We start from the raw sequence: 26724 nt of genomic DNA, 5'->3' as shown, positions 1-26724 counted from the left end.
TATTTTCGAGGGTTTACTCAGTCTTGAGAGTGGCGTGTATGTTTATTGATTATCGTTTTGATTTACTTGCTGGTTCTAATAGATTTATTTAATTTTTTCTACAGGGGTTAGACAATAACGACAATAACGACAATGTCCGGTTATAAGTGTTATATGGTCAGTGAATGTATGTTAGAAACATATGAAAAGAAGAGTTTGTCCTGTACTTAGCAAGAACTTAAGTGATAAAAGTGTTCTATCTGATGTAGCAAAACGTTCAACCGTTCAGGACATATATGGACACTTGTTACATAACATCTAAGTGAAACAGTAGAAGTAAGTCTGACAATATCCATTTAATTTGACTATAATATCGTTATCTTCAAATATTTCAGATAAAGCATGAACATTTTATTTAAAGATTAAACAATACCGATGACAACTGAGCGTGACAATAGCACAATTTCTTCCAAATCTGGGTTATATGCAAAGGTATTTAGAGATAATCGTTATCAGAGATTCATGTGTATCAAAGTTTCAGTGAATTACATGCGCGCTATCCTTCACACTTTATAATAGTTTAGGGTTTGCTATTATGCACAGTTTCTGTTTCATATAATTGTAGTGGAATTTTGACTGGGTAAGTTCGTTTTGATTACTTGTCGGGCACTAAATTACATTATTACAATTTAGATAATCTGGAGGTTTTTCTTATCTAATGGCTGAGGAAAAACCGGATGTACTTTTTGACATGACCTTAGACACAGGCGGACACCTTGGTAGCATTATCGACTGGATTGCTTACTTACATGAAAGACGTATTTACCCCAATCGAGATTTTGAGCTAACAGCAGTGCAAGGTGGTAAGTAGTCTTGAGCATACACCACGTCGCCATAGAGTTTTAGTGTGTAGATTCAACTTTGTTAGTTTCAATGCACATGTTACAACTATTGCACATCTGTTGGAATTTGTAAAGGATTTAGTCTTAACAAGAAACGAATAACAATAAAATTGTAAATGAGGAAACTTGCGTGACAAAAATGTCGCCATTTTACAAAAAAAAAAAACACAAAAAAACGGTAACATTCGCGACATTTTGTGCAAGCAGACAACTGTAAAATGGCCAGAGGTTTACCGTGATTTCTGAAAAATTCCCATGGCCTTTACATTAAGAATTAAAAATTCTACTCTGGGAACGCAAGCGACGAGATTTTAAAAGTTGCATTGGTCTTTAATTTTCGGCTTTGAAGTCAGTCCTAGCAAAATGGACTGAAAAACATGCATGGTACAAACTGAACTTGTAAAAAGAATCTGTGTGTAAGATATGAGAATCGGCAGTAACTAATGTTCGATAACTTTGTGGTTGAGCGCTTGCTTTGAGTTGGAGAGGTCGTGGGTTAGCTCTTATCCGCGTCATACCAAAGACGTGAATAAACGGGACACAAACAATATAAATCTAACACACTTGTTGTGTTATCAGTTAAATAAAATCATTATGTTAAGATATAGATCAGAAATAGAAATTTTGTATTTCTTTTAATTTGTTTATCTAACTGATCTGATCGGAGGTTAAGCCTTGCAATGTTTTAAAATTTCTGATGGTAACTCGAACAAACCTCGAAAATGGAAAGCATTACATAATTTCGGAGGACCATACTACAGCATACGATGGAACGGCCGAGTACAAAAAATGAACCTGAAGTTGATATTCAAGATTGCCTTAATTGCGTGTGAGAAATAAATTACGAAAAATAGACAATTAAAAATCTATGGAACCTGCTCTTGAACAAGACAATGAAGAAAAATGCAAGGAGCACTTGTAACTTTGGCAAAAAAGCCTATTGATAAAGTCTTAAGAAGACAAAACGCACTAAATTAAACTGCATAGAAACATCAAAAATCCAGAAACTGTTCTCCTTAATTCAGCCGCCTTGTTCTCATTTAAAGAGTTGTGGATTCAGATTAATGTTTTGCAAACTTGTGTTGCGTTTCTTAGAGCTTTCGAATTCCCTAATGTCACATGTACCACTTAAGCCTCTCGAAGTAAATGACAGCAATGCAGTTCAAATGATAACCTCGGGGAGAAAATGGCGTAAATTTGGTACTAACTTTTTGCTGAAGTAATTATAATAAAAGGAATCGAACTTTATGCATTGTTTATTCTCCTGAAATGAACAAATTAGACACTAAATACTCCCATGAAGCGGGAAATATTCTTTGAGTAATTAGTAATATGTAAGTGGTTAACATAAATCGAGTTCTTGCTACTATATTAAATTTCATTAAATCTTGTTTCAAATACCCTTTCAGTGATTGGGACATGTACATTTTCCTACCTGAGTAATCTGGTTAGAAGTTATTTGTCAGTTTTCTTCCTCCTTTCGCTTTCATTTCTGTGAAGCAAGATCAAAATAAACATTTTCATGTATCAGTAATTTTAAGGCTTAGTAAAGCGCGTTTATGAGTCTACGATGCAAGAAACCTTACGATATCTTCTTGTTTATTGAATTCAGTTTCGTATCTTTACATTTAGTGACACGAGCGTACGAACGGGAGATAAAAGTGATAATGTTACTACCTAAAATGATAATAACCTTGACTGATATGACTTCGTAAATTCATGGAATTGTAGCATATCTAAATAGCACATGACAGTACATGACTGATAATTTGACCTAAAGTTATGATAAAATCATAACGGAAAAAGCAATTTCTTATTACACAAATATAGGCACATGTTGACTATGTCAGTTTTGCTACTTATGTTCAACACAACTACATATTGATACGTCCTTTGCCAATATTTTTTCAGGCAGGTCAAGAAACTACATATTGGCAGACACATATTGCTATATTACATACCCACGATGCTAAATGTATACCAGTCTTCACTTCGTTAAACTTACATGTTTTAGTCGTTATTATGTTTTGCGGAACCGTGTGTGCGACACTCCCGACCAGTCAAATGAGATGAGTGTATTTCAGCAGGTTATATTTATAAAACCAGAATGAGATGACATAGTGTTCCAAACAGTCCTGTCCGACTACGTTACTACGTGAGTAAGATGCCCCGCTATTTAATCTAAAAAAAACAATCAAATACTAGGCTGGTAATGGAGCGTCTTCTATATCTTGCACAATCCTCCCATTTAAATTGATATATCATGCAATAAAAATCTCCAATTGCTTGATAAAAGCTTACATTTAAATAGGATAGTATAATAAATGAGATCCACGGCCACAATAAGATTAAACAAAGTCTTGGAAGACGGTTGCTATAAGTTAGCACTACAGTTCTAGATTGACACACGGTAGAACTTTAACGCCATTTCTTAAAAACCGTACTGTACCAGCACATTATATTTTGTAGTCGAACATTGATGAACTTAGTGATTAGTGTGTAGAATATTTGTATAAATACTGTGATTTCTATTTAAAACATATATTAAATATAGAATGAAATTAGGCTACATTGATGTAGAGACAATGTGTTTTGACTTGCGTCTTTTCAATCGTTAACGATTAGGTCCATGAACAGCAACAGATTATACAAGAAAAGAGTTGTTTTATATGGAAATTGAAAAGTATAAAAACATGTTTATCATTTTTAAACGATTGCCACTTGACTGATATAATGTGTTCATAGACGTATTTGGCCATATCAACATTTTATAAAAGATAAATTGATAATAGAGCTATCTTTCAAGGTACGCTCTAGACACTTTTGTAATTTTACTTGCAGTTGAAAATGATCATAAATTTAAGACGTAAAAAGTTCAGTCAGCCTTTAGTGCGCTACTTTGGTTATTTATGAAGTACGGGATCCGGTTTCCGATGTCGACATTTCAACCAGATAGATACGCGACAACTTGAAATTAAGCATATAATTTCAACTTGTCGCGCAATAAATTTTCCCACATAATGTCAAAATCTTGAAATCTTTAAGGCGACAATTGTCTCACAAATTTCAACTTCTCGGCCAACAATTTACACAAAAAGTAGCGCTAGTTTCAACTTATCGCGCTAAAATATGTCCCCGAAAAATTGAAATTTCGGAGTTTGAAACATGATAATTGTCGTGCAAACGGCAACTTGTTAACTGAATTGTAAGTCTTAACCTCTACTTTTCGTGCCAGTTCTTGTATCCGCGACAAAGCTATATAAGAACTCTTTTAAGTTGTTACAGCACCATTTATCTGGAATGTATCATAAAATGGCGGGCAAAGGAGATGATGCAGGTACGAAAGTTGAAAATCTAATATCGTCATCTAAAGACATTTCGACAATAAAAATCGGTGACAATATACATTTTTACCAAGACACCCATTACCGGTGTAGAGACTTCGAACCCCGATAAAAATCGTCCTGGAACGACAACGCGAAATTTAAGCGGTAATATCGACCAGAGTCGTAATCGGAATACTGAAGACAGTCCTCTTAATTCCAACTTTGATGTTTGCACGACCAACTCGTGATTTCAAGATTTCTAATTTTGCGTTTGAATCTAGGTAGACAAGTTGACGTACTTCAAGATTTCTACTTTTCGCGGTGAATGTAGAAATTAAATGCTTAATTTCAGGTTGTCGCGTATCTATTATGTCGAAACGTTGATGATGGAAACAGAATTCCGTAAAAAGCTCTAAATTGTATAGTGTGACGTCATATTCTACTTAAATGAGTACAGAAAGCGGACACGTTACTGATCATAAAGATACCAGTTGTGCTGAACTGCACATAACCTAAAATCTGTCTACGTACATGTATATGATGTATTCAGCGGTATTTTACATGTATGCTATCTTAAATCTGATATAAAGTACTGTTTATACGCACGAACATGTTGAATGCAAGTATATATAAACTGTGTAATAAGTGTTCATAATCTCAAAAATGACGGAACAAAAATTAGTTTTCACGTGACTGAAAGTAAATGCAAAGGTGAGTGTCTGATAAAACATAAAAACGCTGAAGTTAATCAGTTTTATCGGAAGTGGCTCTTGACCGATCCTTATTAGATAGATACAGGACAACGTTTCAGTACATTCAGGGTACATTTCTTCATGTATTATTCAGAGGTGCGATTTGAACATTTTACTCCGAAAAAAACAACAAAAAAGTACAGACACACAGAATGAGTTTATTTTATTATTTTTTTTTTTTTTTTTTTGGTTGGGTTTAACGTCGCACCGACACATTTTAGGTCATATGGCGACTTTCCAGCTCTGATGGTGGAGGAAGACCCCAGGTGCCCCTCCGTGCATTATTTCATCACGAGCGGGCACCTGGGTAGAACCACCGACCTTCCGTAAGCCAGCTGGATGGCTTCCTCACATGAAGAATTCAACGCCCCGAGTGAGGCTCGAACCCACATCGATGAGGGGCAAGTGATTTGAAGTCAGCGACCTTAACCACTCGGCCACGGAGGCCCCCAGAATGAGTTTATAGTTGAACAACTTCACACCCTTATTAAGGACAAAACACATTTCAACACACACGTAGGATGCGAAAGAGTGGATAGAAATCAAAACATTTATTATTTGATGCTTTCTGTTATATGTATGGAAGCTTTAACATTCCTTGCAGCCTGATCATGGTTTGCACTGTTCGCCATTCAATCAGTATCTTTTGGTAAGCAGCCCATATTACAGTTAATGTTACTGTCCACAAGTTTATTATAGAAATTAACAGGGTAAATTTTAATGTATCGGACTCGTAATGATACCCGGTAGTTCTCAATGATAATGTTTTCTCATTCGGCGATTAGGCATTCTATGTTAACGTGCACATAGCTTTCCATAAAAATTGTAAAAAATGCCAGAAAACACATAATATGCCGATTGCTATTACGAGTCCAACAAGATTCATTTCTTTTTAGTTTGGCCTAGCACTTCAAAGCAATAATGGACGATTATGAGGATTATTCACCGGAAGACTTTGGAGACGAGGTTGATATAATAGACACCGATGACGGTGGCCAAGATGTAGTGATGGAGGAAGCTCCCGACGGTGGCATGAGAGCTTGGCTTATCGTTCTTTCATGTTTTGGGATCAATCTTATTGTGCAAACTATGACGTCACTTATTGATATTGGTATTATGGACGAAAACGTGACGAAAGAGCTAGACTTAGAAAAAGCTGAAATTCTTAAAGCTAGCAATTATTTCAAGAGTCTGTCGGATCTTTATGGTATGGCTTTTCTTATTTATTACGCCGAACCATTCGAAAGCACATCTTGTAGTTTCTTTCTAATGAACAAATTTTCTTTTAACTTTTCTCAAATTTAAAATTACTTATATCAGATATCAAAAGTTAAAATGATAGTTTGCGATGCAATTTTTTTTAGATTTAAAAAAGAAATAACCCGCTTAAATATATGAATAAATAAATAATAATAAAAAAAAATCATCATTTTTTTTAATATTACCGTTTCATTAAATATTCAAGAAGTTTTCAATTGTGTTTAATTGAAGGTTAAGCTAAAACAAAAAGGGCAACTTTCTTTATAAAACCGATGTCATCGCAATAGACTTAACTTTTTTAAAAACAAGATAGATATGCAAGAAATGATGGGATTGACTCCATTCCAGTAGAAATTATTAAAAACTTATCACGTTATTATTGGACGGTAATTACGAAAGCAATACTTAAGAAGTAGTGCATCCAGGCGTCAAAATATTTGAAGTGGTTTTAATAGTTATAAGAAGTGAAATTAACAAAAATCTGTTAGTGGAAGAAAAAAATATATATAATCAGCTATTCTGTATAATATGTGAAATTGACTCAAGTACAGAATCGTCCTTAAATGTAAAATATAAGAGGCATACGTAGAGTATGATTTAAACCAGATTGTGTTATATGTAGTAAAGCTCTCCAAGAACGTCAGCCGTTACGCACATTGAATGTTATGTAAAATAGATTGAATTTAACAGTACTTTAGCTCATAGAATGAAAAAATAATATCCACATTACATATTTTATAATTTTATACAGTTTACAAACATTGTTTAGTTTATTAGGTGTGTTAAAAAATGGGTGTTCATCTTGAGGCATCCTGCTTTAATAATGTTCTTTTGCAAACCGAAACACATTGTGAGTCAAAACTCCTTTATTAGGTTACAAATTAATTTTAATACGATGTTGTTTTGCTCAACATTACGTAGAGGATGATATGATATATTTGATCTAACTACGTTTCAGCGCCTTTTGCCGTGCTGGTAATGATCAATTTCGGTTACAAGGTCACGGTTGTCGTTGGTTCGTTGATTTGTTGTTTCTCTTTCACTAACATGTCTATGTTGGGTGGTGGATCAGGTTGGTAAAATTTTGAAATTAACGACGCATACTTTTTTATGTGTATATTGTTACATTGTTTAATTTTCGAAACAACTTACGGTATGCAAATGAAGAGTCCTTACACAAAAGTAAGGAAGAAATAACATTGTCTATATGAGCCTTTGTCTTATAGTAATTTACCAAAAACACTTCTGGAATGGAATATATAAAATACGGAAATGTAATGTACAGAAAACATCAGAAACCTATTATACACCTATGTGATGTGAAGACCTGAAAAAAAGAGCATAAAGACAACTAAATAAGACAACAATATACCTTGAATAAAGAAAAATTGCTAAATAAATGTGAAGTAAAAAATACCTTCTCCAAAAGATAGTAGACTGGCTCAGTGTCTGCCAGTCTTACCACCCGTACTTCACTAGCTTCAATGTCAGAATTTGCCGTGAAATAGTATCTTTTTTGAGTAATGAAAACTAATCCTGAAGGTACCATTAATTTGCACATTATAAACAAACAAAGTGCGGCGTCTTTGATGACTTGCAAATTCAACAGTTCTCTTGTTTTAAATATTTTCTTTTAGAAAAAAGTATTGGGGGATACTGGCAATTTTGGCTCTGTGGACCAGCAGGTTTGTACTGACTGTTATGTACTTAAAGAACTTTATATCCCTTTAGGTTACGTGGATTGTGAAATTATATTAACTATTCTCGACACCTTATTCCTTGTGGTATTCATTGCCCACGAGAAGTCAGATTCCTTTTTAATGTCGAGTGTCAGTCAAGCTATTTGTAACATTATTCACATCTCTGATATGTCTGGGAGCGAACTCACGACCTGCAGCACGGAGAGCGGGTGCTCTACAACTATGCTATCGATGTAGTTTTATATATTGTTTTAATTGAAATTCGTACATTATCTTTGGGCTGTTCAATATATATAACAGGTAGGCATTCTACAGATTTCTTGCTAACATTTGAGGCATTTTAGAATAAAACAGTAAATCATTTTACAAATTCCCAAACATTTCAGGCACTTCACAAAGTGTGTAAATATAGTGAACGTTTGACACATGCGAGGGGTGATCGCAAATTTCGTATAAACATACTGTGATTTGTGTTCTATGCGTCACTCGGCGCACACCAAAAACCAAAAGTCATCGCACAAGGGTTCACATTTCTTTTGTTTGTTTTGGGTTTAACGCCGTTTTCCAACAGTATTTCAGTCATGTAACGGCGGGCAATTTACCTAACCAGTGTTCCTGGATTCTGTATCAGTACAAACCTGTTCTCCGCAAGTAACTGCCAACTTTCTCACATGAATCAGGGGTGAAGGACCAATGATTTCAGACACGATGTCGTTTATCAAATAGTCACGGAGAACTCACCCCCGCTCGAGGATTGAACTCACGACCCCGATATCCGTAGACCAACGCTCTAACCTACTAAGCTAAGCGGGCGGGCGGTGTACACATTTCTGATGTCTTGCAATCCATTTTGGTAAATGTTTCCCGGTACCAGTCTGTGTCAAGTTGTGAAACTTTTCGACAGGTTGCCAATGTCAAATCAGCAACGTCTTGGAAGGCTTGTCCACATAGGGAAGTCCTAATCTCGGGAAACGTTCTGAAATCCATGGGCGCTAAGTCAGAGCTGTACACAGGGTGTTCCGAGAGTTCAAATCCCAGTAAAGTAATCTCTAACTGGGTTGAGTTTGCCCTATGTTTCCTGTTCCGACACAAAATTTAATGACGCTCCTGAATTCAATGTCTCCTGTTGACGTCATGCCGCTAATACGGTTTCCTTGACTGTTCAAAGTTGGTTGTTATTTTCAAACCGATTGTAGTAAACAGTGTTGAATTTTACGGAATTGATGTTATCACGTTGCCGTTTAACGTGCAAGATTTGCGTGGATTTTCGCCGTGAAGAAAAATGTAAAAATGACATTTTGATAATGCAGTTTAAGGTATATTGGAATAAAATTAATAAGTTACAAGTTACCGTTATAGTATTGCGCAAGGTGTAGACTGCATATTTCTGAGCTCCTAAGTTTTTATTGTTTTCAAGTGTTTCTGCTTATGTAGAATATTGAAATTTGGCAGTTGTGAGCAGAAAATAGCTAGAATTGTGTGTTTGAGTTTACGTCTTGGATTCATTGTGTGCTTTTTGAGAAATTTAAATTTTAAGAGCAAATGTTGTATATATTGTGACATTTTATACATGTGCATTTTACCTACATCAATGATGAGTGAACACGTACCAGTGCGGATTAAATATGAAAGATCAACTTTATACAATATTGGAAAATCAGTGCCTGCCCAGGGTAGTCGACCTAATCCTATTGTCATAGAACAAACAAAGCAATTACGCATTCAGAAATACTAAAGAGGAAAGAGAGGTGGTCAAAATGGTGTGAGAAGGACATTGGATAATAATCAAGGAGTGAATGAAATAATTGGCAAACTTTACTACAAGAAATTCCCGCTGTGATTCAAACAAGACGCTTCTCAAACAGGAATAATAATAAATATAATATGAATAATATTAAAAAGACAAAATATGAATTTCTAAACAAAAAATGTCAGAAAACACTTAAAGTATGTTCTATAAGCCCAAGATCTGTAAAATAAAAGCAATAGCCCTTTATGATTTTATTCTTTCAAACTATTTCGACGTTGTTGCCATCACAGAGACATGTCTTGACAATACCGTGAAAAAAAACATGCAGTAGTGAGCTTGTCCCAGACGGGTATCGCATGAAGCAAGTCCCTCGTCCCGGGAAAATGCGCGGAGGCCGAGTCGCTAATATTTATAAGTCTAATATAGAATTTAAAATGCTGACATCTACCGATGATGGACACTTTTCAACATTTGAGCACATTGATTGTAACATTGCTACAAATAAGAACTCCTTGCGACTTTCAGTCGTATACAGACCACCACCATCACAAAAGAACGGTTTCAGTACTAATGAATTCCTTCAGCACGATTGGCCTCTGTTTCTTAGAAAATACGCAACCAATGACAAGCCAGTAGTTACTGTTGGCGGGTTAAACTTTCATTTAGACATACCTACGGATCGTGACGCTTCCAAGTTCAACAGCTGTCTAGAAACATTTGGTATGGAACAATATTTCCCTACGACAACACATGATGCAGGACATACTTTGTATGTTCTTATCACAAGCGACACTGAAAATATTGTATCAAATATAGAAGTTACTGATTCTGATGGAAAGATATTACGTGACCATTTCGCTGTGATATTTCATATTAGAGAAGGAAAACCTGCTCCAATAAGGAAAACTGTGACCTTCTGAAAGTTGAGATCCATAGACATTGAATCATTTAAAAACGAAATAAAATCTTTGGGGATTCTTGATACGAACACGTTAATTTCTGATTTTGACGAGCACGTGGAATCATTAAACAACAGTTTGATATCACTTGTTGACCAGCACGCCCCTTGGCATACTAAAACAATAGTGCTTAGACCGACTTGTCCATGGTATAATGAAGAACTACACGAAACCAAACATTTGAAACGAAAACTTGAACGTAAACGGAGAAAAACATATCTGACAATAGATCATGGGATATACAGAAATCACTGTGTTTCTGTGAATAAATTTCTGAACTAAACACGTGTTAATTTCTATTCTGAAAAGATAAAGTCCTAATGAGGCGGTCAGAAAACTTTATTCAAAGTGACAAAGAATCTTCTTGGTAGACACGAGGAGACCGTGCTGCCAACATATTCCTCTTCCAAAGAATTAGCGCAAAATTTCAGCGATTCCTTCATCGATACAATTGATGGAATAAGAAATACAATTAGGTCAGAAACAGAGTTACAAACCGGTGCGGTTACCACCGAGGAAATTTCGAACACGCAAATAGATAAACTTACTCCAGTCTCACAGGATGAAGTGCAAAACGCTATTTCAAAATCTGCAAGTAAATCGTGTGAGCTAGATCCACCCCGACATGGTTTTTGAAAGAATGCTTAGAAGAACTGCTACCATCTCTTGCTAAAATAATCAATTATTCTTTAGAGAAAGCATATGTACCGAAATCCTTCAAAAGTTCGTTGATCAGACCATTCATCCAAAAGCCGATGCTCGTTTGGAAAGCCACTTGTCTTTGAACAGTCTCCACGAAGAATACCATTCTGCATACAGAAAATTTCACAACATTGAGACTGCATTACTGAATGTTCAAAACGAAATAAATTCTCAACTCCCTTTACCAAAATGATGTAATAATGTTAGTGATGCTTGACGTATCAGCTGCTTTCGATACCATCGACCACAAGACACTATTGCACCACCTCCACGATCACTTTGGTATCGCCGGGAAACCACTCGAATGGATAACTTCATATCTAAGTGATCGCTACCAAACTGTGACCATAAATAGTGAATTGCCAAAACCAGTAAAAATGACATGCAGTGTCCCAGGGGTCCGTTCTCGGACCAAAATTTTTCACAATGTGCACAAAACCAGTTGGTGCAATATGGAAGTAACATGGACGTTATCACCATTTTTTACGCCGACGATGGACAGCTTTATTTATCTTTCAAACCAACAAATCCGGCCTCTCAGAAGGATTCTTTACGCTGTGTTGAAAACTGTCTCGTAGAAAATGTATCTTTGATGAACAGAAACATGTTGACAATTAATGCCGATAAAACTGAAGTCTTTGTATTTACCTCTTGAAGAAACGACAAACATATTGAATCGGTTTCTGTGAAAATTGGAGAAGAGAACATTAAACCATCTAAATGTGAAAGGAATCTTGATGCTTTTCTAGACTCTGAAATGAGCATGTAAAACATATTAACACAGTTTGCAGATCAGGATACGGACATCTACGTCAATTAGGCCACATCAGAAAATATCTAAATACAGATGCTACAAAATCGCTAGTAAATTCACTCGTCACATCACGCCTTGATTATTGCAATGCGCTCTTGTATGATGTTCCGAAGGCCTTGCTGAATATACTTCAAAATCTTCAGAACACTGCAGCTCGAATCATAACGAGAATATCGCGTTATGATCACATTACAACGGTATTAAAAGAACTGCATTGGATACCAGTTACTCACAGAGTGGACTTTAAGATTCTAGTTCAAACATACAAAGCATTACATGACCAATCCCCGATCTATGTTAAAGACATGCTAGAACTCTATCAGTCAGCAAACGTTTTGAGATCCAGAAACAACTCAAAACAAAAAGCAAAATTGTGAGGTACGGTAATCGTAGTTTTTCATCAGCTGAACCGAAGTTATGGAATGCTCTTCCGGCTATCATTAGGGACTATAAAAGCTTACATGCTTTCAAAAGATCGTTAAAACACACTTTTTCTTCAAGGTTTATTGAAACTAACTTTGCACTGGAAAACAAGCTGTTATATGACTTTGAAATGGAAATCATTTACTGTTGTTTATCGGTTTTTGATATAAATAGTACAATTTAAATGTAATGTAAAAAAGCCTGATTCGGGCTAAATACCTTTTATTGTTGATATATTATTTGCGTTGTATTATGTGTCCATATCATCCTGTGTTATGTAGTTTGTACAGCGCTTTTGAACGTTTATTTTATAGATGAAAAGAACGCTATAAAAATCTGGTAAATAATAACAATAAGCAATTTATACGAACTTGGCGATCACCTCTCGTATACATCATGAAAACCAAAATGCTATAATGTATGGAATTCTAGATTGAACATTCATATAACGCTTCTAGTGTGTTTTCTGAAATTTATGGCTATTTGGAGAGACAATTACAGCTTGGGTTATTGTGTTATTCCTAACTGTTTAACTTTTAATTTTATCATATTCAGCAATAGGTATAAATTTTCTGAAGTTGGGTGCTCTGGTTCCTGTGCTAGAATATTTCACCGCAAAGAGAATGAAGGCGCTCGTTTTATCAAGACTTGGCTTATCATTAGGTGCATTTGGAACTATGGGTCTAATCTTTGCAACCCACATTAAATGGAGGACAGTATTCCGGTAATTGTTTCATTCTATTCCATTGTTCAGGGGGAATCAAATATTTAAAATGGCTTTGAAATAAACAAGTGGAACGTTGCAGTACACTAACCCAAATTCAATGTTGATAAAATTGCTGAGTAAACGCCTGTGCACAGGAAGAAATGGCATTCAATATCCATTAGGTGCTAGCTTATTATATGGTTTATTACAGAACTGGAGCTTTGCTGTAATATGTCCTGTCCTTTGGGAACGTTGAGTCCGGTCAATATCTGGCTAATAGAAGTCTGTTCTAGCCGGTGCTTGAAGGCGTGAGTGGTGTTGCATTCTTTGATTCCAAAGGATCTTTTAAGGTTTAGGAGTATATCACCAAAACACAGAAATATTTTATAAACGAACAACATCGTTACCAATATTTTACCTGACCATTACATGTTCTGCCGTACTGTCCCGTATTAAAAATATTCGAATCGGTTTCTGTGAAAAAAAGTTGTCCCCCTTTGAAAATGAATGCCATTTGTAAAGAAATAGAAATAAACAATTGCTGAAAACTGTGTTCCACCTAGTTATGTGAAATTTCAAGACTCGCACGCTATTACAAATGCATCAAAACAAACATGTGTAACAGTTCCTTGAAAATGGTGAGTTTTTAAAAGCGCTTGATTGTCTGGAAGTGGGGCCTGTTTAAACAGTTCTTTTTTCAGAATTCAATGCTTATATCAGTATTCTGACACTTGTTTTGTAGAGTAATGTAAGTAATATACACGCTATCATTACAAAAACAACAAAACAAGTGTCAGTATACTAATATAAACATTGAATTCCGAAAAAAAGACTGCCTAAATGGGACCCACTTCCGGGCAGTCAAACGCGTTCAAAAACTCACCATTTTCAAAGAACTGTTACACATTTTAGTTTTGATTCATTTGCAATCGCATGCGAGTGTTGAAATTTCACATAATTAAGTGGAACACAGTTTTCAGCAATTGTTTATTTTTATTTCTTTACAAATGGCATTCATTTTCAAAGGGGGACAACTTTTTCAGAATATTTTCAGTACGGGACAGTACGGCAGAACATGTAATGGTTAAGTAAAAAATTGGTAACGATGTTATTCGTTTATAAAATATTTCTGTGTTTTGGTGATATACTCCTAAACCTTAATTGATTTTATTTCATACTTGTGCTAATAAGAAGACTTTTGAGATTTCAAAATTCTAAACATTATCATTTTTACAGGTAAACCTTACAAGTTCTGTTTACGTCTTGGTGTGTGTAAGGCGAACTTCTCAGACGCTTGATACCACGTATATTAACATAAAGGCGTATACGTGCATATAGAGGATATACATGAGTGTCTTTCCATGCTCCTATTTTCATTCTAGTTGAATAAATTAATAAAATGCGAGGCTTTGCTGAGCATTTTATCAATTTTATTCAACGTGATTAATAAATTCGATGTGGAAAGTAACAAGTGTAATATTCTTTTTATTACAAATTGGCGTATCCTGCCGAACATCAAACATTCTATTTTTTAACTATTAGAAACTAGTCACCTGGACCAACGCCCCCTACCTCCCTAATAACTACCATTTTGTAAATGTACACTGTCCGTGTCATTTGCAATGGTTTAATTTCCAGGTAGGTACCACAAAAAGCCAGACATGATATATTTAGGACTTTGTCGTTTTGCGAAAGCCCTTGTATTTATTCATTCACACTCTCCACTATATTCAGGTAGTTTTTCGTCCGCCATTGTCTAATTATGTCTCCCACACCACTGTGTGATGGAAGACATATTGTTTTACTCTTGTCCGTGTGCGTGCGTGCGTGCGTACCTGTGTGCGCGCGTGTGTGTGTGTGTGTGTGTGTGTGTGCGTGCGTGCGTGCGTCCGTCCGCCTCTCACAAATCCTGTCCGCACTTTATGTCAAACAATTTTCATCCGATCTCCACCAAAACAAAATGTGTTTGCAAATAAGTCCTCGGCCAAGTTCGGTAACAATCCAAATCGGCCCAGGCACTTTTTAAGTATGGCCCTCACTATGGGAACCACTCTCCAAGACTACTTTGAATCACTAAATGATTAGGCAGATGTAGGAGACATGCGCTTTTCCAGCTGTAGTGTTTTTACTGAGGTTAACATTAAAGATTTTTTATGTGTGTACATAACGAACATCTTTGTTTGATTTTATAAGGAATACAGTCCCTATCGTACTATTTAAAAATGTATATTCCTGATTAAGTGTGCTCTTTTGTGGACAAGCAAAGGATCTATAGCTCCTGGAACTGGTCTCTTTGTTCTTTTATCAGCAGAAAAGGAAGAGACCAATAAGTAAATGTCCTTTAAAATCTGTATTTCAATGTTAAAGTTTACAGCAGGCGTTTCCCTTATGAAAAAAAAAATGTATTTATTGTTTTACATGTATATATGTATTATCTAAAACATTGTTTTCAGAATTAACGCTGGTTTGTGCATTCTGTCTGTGGCAATTGCTTTTACATTGCGGGTAAGTCAATTTCTATGTTGAATTGTCCGCTGTTAATTTAGCAGCACTTATGTTTAGTAAATGGTGTCTGCTATAGTACAAAAAGGCATATCCCTTAAATTTGTGTGTTAAGTTCATTGTGTTTAACACCGTTCTAACGGTATTTAAATCCGTTAACGGTTTTTTATGGATTATGTACGTTTGTTTACCTATCCTCTGCTTCCCTAACATGAATAGGCCGTAGGTGATGATTAATTGACATCAAGCTCTCACGGGGCTGGACGGGTGTGACATAAAAGGAGCGGGAAATGTTACATTACACATAAGTCATAGCTCTGATTTGACTTTTAATATATCTTATTTGTAATTATAAAAATCATGTTTCAGCGAAACTAACCAGATTTAATGATTACTTATTTCATTGAAGATAGAGATGCGACCAACCTTCAAACAGAGACGACTCTTTGTTTGCGAAATCATATCTCCTCTACCAAGGAGAGAAACACTGTTTAGCCTCATCCGTCCTTCTGTCCGTCCGGGTTGCAAAATATCTTGTCTCCACATCTCCTAAACCATGGATTAGATTTCGAGATTTCGATAAAACCCCAAAGAAATGATCCGTATAAAGTTTAGTTTAGTATGTCGGCTCGGGTGATATTGGGACACAATTATTGCCTCGCATCTCCTCCTGAAGTCATGACAATGATTAGCATGAAATGCAGATACGCATATCGCCTTCACGTTTCGATTTGTTTATTCATTTCGGAATTATATATTCTTATAGGTCTTTTTTTATAAAATGTAACTAGATTACTTCTCCTATACTAGTGATGAGACTTGAATTGAGGATCATAAATGAAAAGAAAAGATCAGTAACAAGCTTTGTTTTGCATACTTTACATGTTTTACGGCACGACATATTGTCCTTTATTTTGAGTTCACCTTAGCACAATCCGCCGTCCGAGCGACGTCATTTATAATTTGACTGGCTACAACTTAGACATAATCTCAACAAAGCTTTGTCGAAATACTAACTTAATAGTGTCTCGGATGAATTTTCTTGTGATTCAGCTTGGTGTCCAATACTAGGTCACTTGATATAAGAATAGATAAGCCTTGTTAACACACAATAGGACATAGCTTTTACTTGAATTTTATTAAACTGTTCATCTTTCAAAATCTAGGTCAAATTTGAAATTTGATTGTCTAAGGTCAAAACTTGGTCTGTTTGACGAAATAAGAAAACAAAACATTTTAAAACCTTAGAGCCCACATTTTTACATCATCTTCAGGAAGCCTTATCAGTAAGATTGTCTCTATAAAATCTAGGTCTGCTCTAAAACTGGGTCATACAGGATTAGAAACTAGGTCAGTTTATAGCAATACATTTTAACACTCTTTGGCCACATGTCACATGATCTTTATGAAGTATGATTACAGTAACTCATGTCATGTTAAAATTTCAACTACTAGGCTAAATCCCATAAGCAAATTTTATCACATTCCATAGGTCACACTTCCTACCTGATATTCATTCAATCTTGTGAGAATATTTGTTTTAATGAAATCTAGTCCAGATTTAAACTAGTTCATCTAAGCTAAAGCATACGCCACTAGTTTATAACAAAGACAAAAGTTGTAAGCAAATGCCATAGTTTCGATCTGAACTTCATTACACTTTTGAGAATGTTTGTTATGAAAAAAATCTTAATTAAGTTCGAAGCTGGGTCATTTGGTTTCAGAAACTTGGTCAAATCATACACTAGATGCCACATTTTATATATGATCTTCATGAAACCGTGTCAAACTGTATATCTGCATAACATCCCGGTAAATATTGAACTTCGGTCATCTTGGATCAAAATTAAGATCACTAGTTCAAAACGTAGGAGAACTTTATTAGCACTCTAGAAACCAGATTTACTACCTTATATACATACAACATGAATACAACTTATGTCTATATGAAATCTAGCTCAAACTGGATGCTGGGAAAAGACCTAAGTCAGATAAGCGGTGTTGCAGCAGTGCCTTTTTGATATATTTCAAAGAAAGTATTGTCTAGACTTCGTCTACAATAACACCTGTCTAGATTGCAATAAAATTTCGCGGGAGGATTCGTATCAGGTCTCGTTTTGTTTATTGTTGGCATATTGTTTTTACAGGAAGTTATTGCCCTCTGATGAGGTCTTATTAATTACATCCTATTTTCTTTTACAGCTTGCATGGAGATACATGATTTTCTTTTCAAAGACAACCCTTTAGTAACATGTATTTTCAGAACATAGGAAGGACGAAAATAACAAAGAACGAATCAAAAAGTAAAGCAAAAGGAAAAAATAAAATATTCCAGCGAATAAAAGGAATATTTGACATTCCCCTCTTCAAGAATAGAACCTTTTGGATCGTTATGGGAGTGTTTTTCGTCTTCAAATTTGGTACGTATGAAAAAAAAATGGACTTATTTTTAAGATTTCACACATTGTCAGTGTCGGTTTTAAAAAAACACACCTTACAATAAATATACTCACTGTGGGGAATCACATGACCAAAATAATCTCTAAAACAAAGTAAATTTATGAATAATATGGAATGATATTGAAGCAACTTTTGCTGTATATCTGAAATATAGCAACATAGATGTATCCTAAAACTACATAGATTTCAATTAAAATCACCTTCTGATTATCTGGAACACTTCAAGAAACTGAGACTTCTTGTTTTCCTTAGTGTTTGTAATCACAAGGTATCTATCAATATTGTCAACTACACAATGATTTAACAATTTTCATTGGACATATGTTAGGCTATGTTTAAATTTCATATCTTATCATGGCAGGACATTTATTCATGTTCTTCAAAATATAACTTTTGTTTAGAGATTATTTTGATCATGTGCTTCCCCACAGTGATACTTGTTTCGTTAACTGAATAAAATTGGTACAAATATTTTACGGATCTTTACAAAACTTGTCCATGTAAAGACGGTCAGTCACATTTTGGTTAGAGGTATAAAAGGGTTATTACAACAGTTGCACGATTTGTCCTCGTGGATTTTGCAAAACCGGATCACACTTGGCGTATGAGCGTCTCGTGAGATTCGATCTGGCAAAATCCGCTTGAGCCGAACATTATCTGTTATAATAACCCTATCATATTCTTTGTGCCTGAACAAGCTATAAATACTGGATAAATTAAATATTTGTTGTTTTCACAGAGTTAGACACTGATTGGAATTGTTTTCCATTGAACTGCGACTTGTTAATATGATATGAGGCCATTATTCATTGTATAATTATGAAAATGATGCTTATATTGTTAACTTGATGTAAACCTAAGTTGGAAAATATAGTTTTGAAAGATATTTTTGAAAATCACACCTTCTTTTCAAACCCTTATCAAAATAAATGCATCATGTATGAGTATGACTGAAGTGTTTTGAATGGATATTAACATACTTATATGTTTGTTTTCTAGGGCTTACACCTCCTGCTTTAACTTTGCCAACAGTTCCAATGAAATTGAGTAGTGCTGAATCTATATCACCTTCTGAGTCTATCGGGGGAATCGCGGCAGCTAATGCCGGAGGTCTTGGTGGGATGGGCTCCGCCTATCTATTCAAAAGGCTAAAATGGTTAAAAAGGTAAATTGAGCTTATAAATTGTGCTTGTAAACATCTAGTTGGTTTGTTTGTGCTGGGTGTATGGCCGTTTTTAACAGTATCTAGATTCCATTACTTGTAACTATATGCCTTTGTGATAAATTCTAAAAATTGCTACTGTTTTATATTTCAGTGCTAATTTTGCTGGTGCGACTGAAAAAGCATATTTTATCTTTATCTTAAAAATTTTACAGGATCTCTGTATATCTACATAAAGTAAATAATTCTATTATCAAACAGAAAAAAACGAGAAAATATGAAATTACCTTTTGTATATACCTCGTTCTACTTGGATTACCTTCCGCAGCGTTGTAGTAAATCAGAATTCGGCGCAATTTGAACGTTGATATCTGCATCCAATGACTGAATTAAGCTAAGATGATATCTTTAATATAAGGACATTTCATTGCTATTTAAGCTTTGGCTTTATTCCAAAGCCCTTATGATAAATTTATAACATGTCTTGGTACCAGCTGATGTATAATTTGGTTTTCGAATATAATAATAAAGTGTCAATAACTATCATGAAATAATCATTGAGACACCATAGTATTCTTGCATTACTTACTTACAAGGTCGCCATCAGAGATTGACTTAAACCTTTTATCTATTAACTCAAATAGATTAGATGGTGACAACATTTTTTATTAGAATAAAAACTTAGACAATATATTAGTAATAAAACCGCAAAAGGAATACATAAAACGTTTTGAAAAGAGAATTTGTTCTTTCAGTTCAATCATACATAGTTATACAAATACGTTTTTCTTACAGGTGGCTAAATACGAATTAACTACCGTTTAGCAACACATGCTTTCATCAGTGTTCAACGCTTTATATATTTATTTAATAAGAGGTTAATATACGGCTCGGTTGTGCCTTCTAGAAGCTGTTTATTGACCTTTTAATTATATACCTACACTTCTTAGTATTTTCATTTCACATATTCTAAAAGACTTAAAACATTATTTGTATTGCTTTTTTCATCAACAATGCCATCAGTATTTGACAATCGATCTGAAAATGAATCAGCACTCTTTCACCCGCCATAATGACGTTGCTACATGACGTCAACGTCAGAACGCGCTGACATTTCGGTTACCCGGGGCCATTACGATTATGGCGCGTGAGGTGCACTGCGTCATTATGGATTCGTCAACAGAAGCCGTAATGACTGTTTTTAACGGTTTATTTATTACTATTTATAGTAACGTATATAATAATAAACTTTATTATCGAAGGCATGAATAAAAGTTTCCCTTAATTTTTATTATTATATACCTTACTACTAATAAGATCATATATACGGCTTAGTTGTGCCTTCTTGCCATAATGGCACACCTAGTGTCACAATTGTTCGAAGGCTTTAGCCCGAGGGCCATTATGAACCTAGGTGTGCTATTATGGCTAGTGGGCACAACCAGCCGTTTATTGACTTTTTGTGCCCCCCCCCCCCCCCATGAGTGGTGGGGGCATATAGATTTGGTCTTGTCCGTGCATCCGTGCGTCCGTCCGTCTGTCCGTCCGTCCGAAGTTCGTGACGCGCCTAGCTCGAAAAGTATTTGATACAAATTGATGAAACCTTGCATGAATGTTTATCATGATAAGAACTTGCGCACCTCCTATTTTTTGTCTGGCTCCGCCACCTATTGTCAGAGTTATGGCCCCTGAAATACTCAAAAATGCACATTTTCACCTTGTGACACCCCTAGCTCAAAAAGTATTCGATATAAATTGATGAAACGTTGCATGAGTCTTAATCATGATATGAACTTGCGCACCTCCTATTTTTCATCTGGCTCCGCCCCCTATTTTTAGAGTTATGGCCCCTGAAATAGTCAAAAATGCACATTTTCACCTTGTGACATGCCTACCTCAAAACGTATTTGATATAGATACATGAAACCTCGCATGAGTCTTGATTATGATATGAACTTGCGCACCTCCTATTTTTCATCTGGCTTTGCCCCCTATTTTCAGAGTTATGGCCCCTGAAATAGTAAAAAATGCGCATTTTCTCCTTGTGACACGCCTAGCTCAAGAAGCGTTTGATATAGATTCATGAAACCTTGCATGAGTCCTAATCATGATATGAACTTGCGCATCGCCTATTTTTCATTTGGGTCGGCTCCCTATTTTCAGAGTTATGGCCCCTGAAATAGTCAATAATGCACATTTTCACCTCGTGACATGCCAAGCTCAAAAAGTATTTGATATAGATTCATGAAAAACTTGCATGAGTCTTAATCATGATATGAACTTGCGCACCTCCTATTTTTCATTTGGGTCCACTCCCTATATTTAGAGTTATGGCCCCTGAAATAGTCAAAAATACACATTTTCACTTTATGATGCACCTAGCTCAAAAAGTATTTAATATAAATGGTTGAAAGCTTGCATAAGTCTTTATCATGATATAAACTTGCACACCTCTATTTTTTTGGCTGGCTCCATCCCCTATTTTTAAAGTTATGGCCCCTGAAATGGTAAAAATATGCACTTTTTCACCTAATTATGTGCCTAGCTCAAAAAGTATCAGATGTAAATTCAGGAAACCTTGCTGGAGTCTTTATTGCGGTGTGAACTTGCACACTTATTACAGAGTTATGGCCCGTGAAATAACCAAAATAGTGGATTTTTTGTTTGTGATGCTCATAGCTCAAAAAGTAAAGAGCCTAGAATAATGAATCCTTTTCATAAAATGATTGTTGAGGCTATACCCCATTAAGACTGCAAACATTTGAATTATTGGCCCTCATTTATGACAAATGTACCAGTGGGGGGCACACCCTGTGTCCTACAGACACATTCTAGTTTATTATATACATTCGCTTCAAATTCATCTTTTTATTTTTATTTTACATATTTTTTCTACAACGTTATGGGGTCTGTGAGGGTACGAGAGAAGATCTAGAGGCCAGGTTCCCTTTTAATGCTGAGCTACTGGTACCATTTTCACGTCTTTGGTATGACGCGGCCGGGAATCAAACCCACGACCTTCCGCACTCGAAGCGGACGCTCTACCACTAGGTTATCGAGGCGGTAAAATTATCATTATTTGACAATCGATCTAAAAATTATTCAGCACCCTTCCATCCGCCATAATGACATTGCTACATGACGTCAACGTCAGAACGCGCTGACGTTCCGGTTACCCGGGGCCATTATGATTATGGCGCGTGAGGCGCAATGCGCCATTATGTAGTCGCCAACAGAGGTCGTAATGACCGTTTTTAAAGGTTTTTTGTTACTATTTATAGTCAGGTATATAATAATAGTAACAATTAGCCCTTTAAAACGGTCATTACGGCTCTTATAAGTAAGGGCAACGACAATGTCGTATTTTCTTTACTTATTACCTTTAAGCTAACAGTTACTGTCACTGTGCCGAGTGTCAAAGTGGAATATTCGACTACCTCAAAGAATAGTATATGTATTACCTGACAGTGGCGACTATAGCGTAAAAACTTATGGTTAATTCAAATGCCGTTATTTATAAAGGTTGTTAAATGGTAGGTCTTACGTTGTGCATCCATCTCTATTTATGTAGTACCGTCACTCCTTTTGTAGGTTTTCAAAGAAGAGTTTGATGTTTGTGCTCACCATGGTGGCAGTTTCCGGTCCTATTATTGGTATATTCTCTGTTATCACTCCGGAAAACAGCGGATTTTACATCTTTTTCAATCTTGTCGTCACGATTTTTCAAGGTACACGTCTATTATTTGAAACTCCCTCTATTTCAGTCGGATGTACGTCATAGGTCTGCTAAGCCATTTTTGACTCATTTTTTCAAAAGCTCACACAAAAATCTGTAAACACCTGAAATAAAGATATTGCAACATTAACATAACTGTATGTCTATCGTTACAAACCATCTGCAATACATCTCTAATATCTAGTTTCCTGTTTACAAGACCTGATATTTGTGCTCTCCCGGTCGCGGAAACTGATGACGAAAAAAGCTAAATTTGCCAATATTCAAATCGCTGCAGAAAATCCCCTGCAAATGATAGCCCCAACTGCTATACGGTTTCATACTCCGATAACACTGTAAATTCTGAAAATAAGCTCAAATATATGTACTTTTTTCACTATTCTAGTTTTCCTTAGGCCCATGCTAAATGACAACTCCACTTTAAGCTAGCTCAGCGGAGGCATGTATTCGCATCTGCAAGTCATTACGTCATAATTTCAAGATCAAGGCTACTCAACTAATTTTCTTTAAATAAGTGAAACTCAATTCTAGCCAGTGAAACTTTAATTCTGGCAATTATTATTATTTTAAAGTTCAAAAATGCACTTCAATCCGTAAATTGCCTCTTATTTGTAAATTTGACCCTGGCCAATTCGACACTAACAGTTGAAAACTGTTTACGGCCTCCTTTCCAAAACCCGGTCTGACTGCACATTTTTCTCCCCTTGTGAGAAATCTGCTCTTTTATTCTACCATTCCATGATAACAACCCTCTTGTAGTTATAGTAATACGTTTAACAACTAACAACTAAAATGGAAGGTACCGAAATACAATTTTAAAAAAAAATCACTAATAGTGTTTCCTGTATTATTCTTTTTAAGCTCTGTCGGAAAACATGCGTGATGAATCAATACCATCAGTTTTCGGCCGGCCAGATATTCGGATAACTGAGAGCTTCCTTAATATGTTTGTTGGAGTGGCCGGCATGATATCTGGAGCAATACAACGTAAGTTTTATATATCTATAGTGTTACCACGTATAGAAAGAGATAAACGTTTAAGATATTTTGATAATTTTACCAATATTAAGTTCTTACATTAGATCTCGTCACCCTCTCTCTCTCTCTCTCTCTCTCTCTCTCTCTCTCTCTCTCTCTCTCTCTCCAAGAAGAAAATATGCTATCAAATGTTAAACAAACCAAAGCAAAATGAGATTTGAGACCAGTCCCAAAAAGAAACATTACTGAGACTGGTCTACATCCAAACTCATTTTAAGGAAAACAAAAATTGTTCCAGAGTTGTTTATTGTTCACCGATGTACATTTTAACGAGATGCGAATCACTGTTTGTTTCTACTCAGTGGTCTACTCTTACTATAAAGTTATCTCCAGTAAACATTTTAGAAGAACTTCATAAATGAGGTTTTTGACATTGATTTACTTTATATTTCAGTTATATTGACATTGCTTTTAGTGTTTTGAAGAAAAAGCATAAAGTAAATAGTACTGGTAGAATGAAAGTATTAAATCCTTCAACAGTAATTTTCATTGTTTTGCATTATGCTGCTGTAAGGAATTATAACCGGATAAAAACACAAAACAAGCGTCTAAACGATTAATTTCAATCGATTGTTAAACAACCGTGAAATGATGAAACAGTTGAGAATACAGTCTTGGTGTAATTCATTTTTAAATCGGTATCGGTGTAGTAAATAGTAGTCTATATGATTATTGGTTTGTTTCAGTGCAAATCAAAATAAATGGCTTCAATTATGGCATGTCAAACGTTGCTAAATTATATATGTATGTTATTATTATTGTATGTTTGTTATTGTTATTCAATGTCATGACATTCATATTCTAAAATTTTCTGTTGTTATTGTATATGTCGTTATTCTTATTGTATGTTCGATATTCTTATGGTAAAAGTCATTATTGTTATTCTATGTTTCGTTATTGTTGTTGTATATTTATTATTGTTTTTGTAAGCTTGATATTCTTATTGTATGTGCGATTTCCCGCGATATAAATAGCACAATGACGCTATACAAATACAATCATATAACATAGAATAAGAATGACACGTTTTTTAAATAGGATCGTCAGATATTGAAAAGCAATGATGACTTTTACCATAAGAATATCGAACATACAATAAGAATAACGACATATACAATAACAATGGTAATACGTATAAGTTAGATAATACATAAAAGTGTGTTACCGGCTAGTATCATCATGCGCGGGGAATCTAAAGGAACGTAATTTGGGTAGCAAACGAGCCTCGTAGAGGCGAGTTTGCTATCAAATTACGTTCCCTGAGATTCTCCCAAGCATGATGATACTCGCCGGTAACACACGAGTATGTATTGTCTAACTGATTTATTGCATGATTAAAAAGAGTAAACTTAACACATTTCTAAATATCATAAATTTAAAATATTTAAAAATATTTCCCCTCTTAAGCCTCCCTTAGAAACATTTCATGATAAACCCCCAACTGCCTTATAAAAGCCAGAAGATGGCGCTGGGCAGGTTTTTATATAAATTATGCATGCTTCACATCAGAGATCCCTTTTTCAAAATTTTAAATAAATTACTGAAAAAAAGTTACAAAAAAGTGAAATACACATTGAATCATTCTTTATTGATTGTTGTAATTATTTTTTAAAACAAAAAGTTGTGAAATACAGTTCCAGATTAAATTTAAAGTAACTGCTAAAAATTTGAATTTGCCAAGAGGCGCTAACGATGTCATGAACCCTGGAGAAATAGAGAATGTAAACAATTCCCACGTGGCTAATTTTATCAACAAACCTGATGAGCAGAAGGTTTCATGTATCAATGGAATTAACACCTAGAGCACATTTTTAAACTGAATAGAATATCATAATCATTTTTGCAGTTATATTTTTATGTTACTTAAAAATCAAGTTTTAAATCAAGACGTAGAGAACTAAACTAAAGACATACAGTAATCAATTATTTCAAATAGCTTATCATTTTCAATACCTTATCACAGCAACACTTGCTAATTTGTGTATTGTTCTACATCCCAGACAGAGAAAACTGTGAGCGATACCTGTGTGCAACGGAATTTAAAGCACGGCTAACCGTGGCGATACCACAATTTAGAAAACAGAAAACTTCAAAGGAAAACGCCGCAGTCATGCAATAATTAGAATATGAATGGCACGACATCGAATAACAATATCAAAGATACAATAAGAATAACGAAATATAGAAAAACAATAATGACGTTTACTATAATAATATCGAACATACTATAAGAATAACGACGTATAGAATTACAATGGTAAGACTTAGAATATGAATGACACGACATTGTATAACAATATCAAAGATACTATAACACTAACGAAATATAGAATAACAATAATGACTTTTAGAATATGAATGACAAGACACTGAATAACAATAACAAACATACAATAATAATAACATACATATATAATTTGGCAACGTTTGACATGCCATATTCAAGTGAAAATGTAAAATTTGAGGTTCACGGGTTAAATATATCTTGCTCTCAGATGAAAAAAAATCACATTCCTTTCAGTTTTACTAATTTCATCCGCAAAACGTGTTTTT

The 26724-nt window shown here is 35.1% G+C and overlaps 1 protein-coding gene across 3 annotated transcripts in view; it reads left to right on the top strand.

Moving 5' to 3' along the window:
* The first annotated feature begins 473 nt into the window (after positions 1 to 473).
* Positions 474 to 26724, top strand: part of LOC123552362 (uncharacterized) — a 31456-nt gene continuing 5205 nt past the window's right edge. The window contains exons 1-10 of one of the 3 annotated variants that reach the window (XM_045341973.2): positions 474 to 619; positions 5856 to 6166; positions 7178 to 7291; positions 7857 to 7904; positions 13123 to 13291; positions 15727 to 15778; positions 18039 to 18195; positions 19235 to 19400; positions 22989 to 23125; positions 23995 to 24120. In XM_045341973.2, the coding sequence (XP_045197908.2) occupies positions 5881 to 6166; positions 7178 to 7291; positions 7857 to 7904; positions 13123 to 13291; positions 15727 to 15778; positions 18039 to 18195; positions 19235 to 19400; positions 22989 to 23125; positions 23995 to 24120 (1255 nt within the window). In that variant the 5' untranslated portion in view covers positions 474 to 619; positions 5856 to 5880. Of the gene's footprint in view, positions 620 to 672; positions 843 to 2912; positions 3037 to 5855; positions 6167 to 7177; positions 7292 to 7856; positions 7905 to 13122; positions 13292 to 15726; positions 15779 to 18038; positions 18196 to 19234; positions 19401 to 22988; positions 23126 to 23994; positions 24121 to 26724 lie in introns of those variants that run through there. The other 2 variants (XM_045341974.2, XM_045341975.2) reach the window with 2 other exon arrangements.

Source organism: Mercenaria mercenaria, chromosome 4 (genome assembly GCF_021730395.1).
Source record: "Mercenaria mercenaria strain notata chromosome 4, MADL_Memer_1, whole genome shotgun sequence".
Lineage (NCBI taxonomy): Eukaryota > Metazoa > Mollusca > Bivalvia > Venerida > Veneridae > Mercenaria > Mercenaria mercenaria.
The sequence above is the reverse complement of the archived record's forward strand: the minus strand, read 5'-3'. Positions and strand labels throughout refer to the sequence as shown.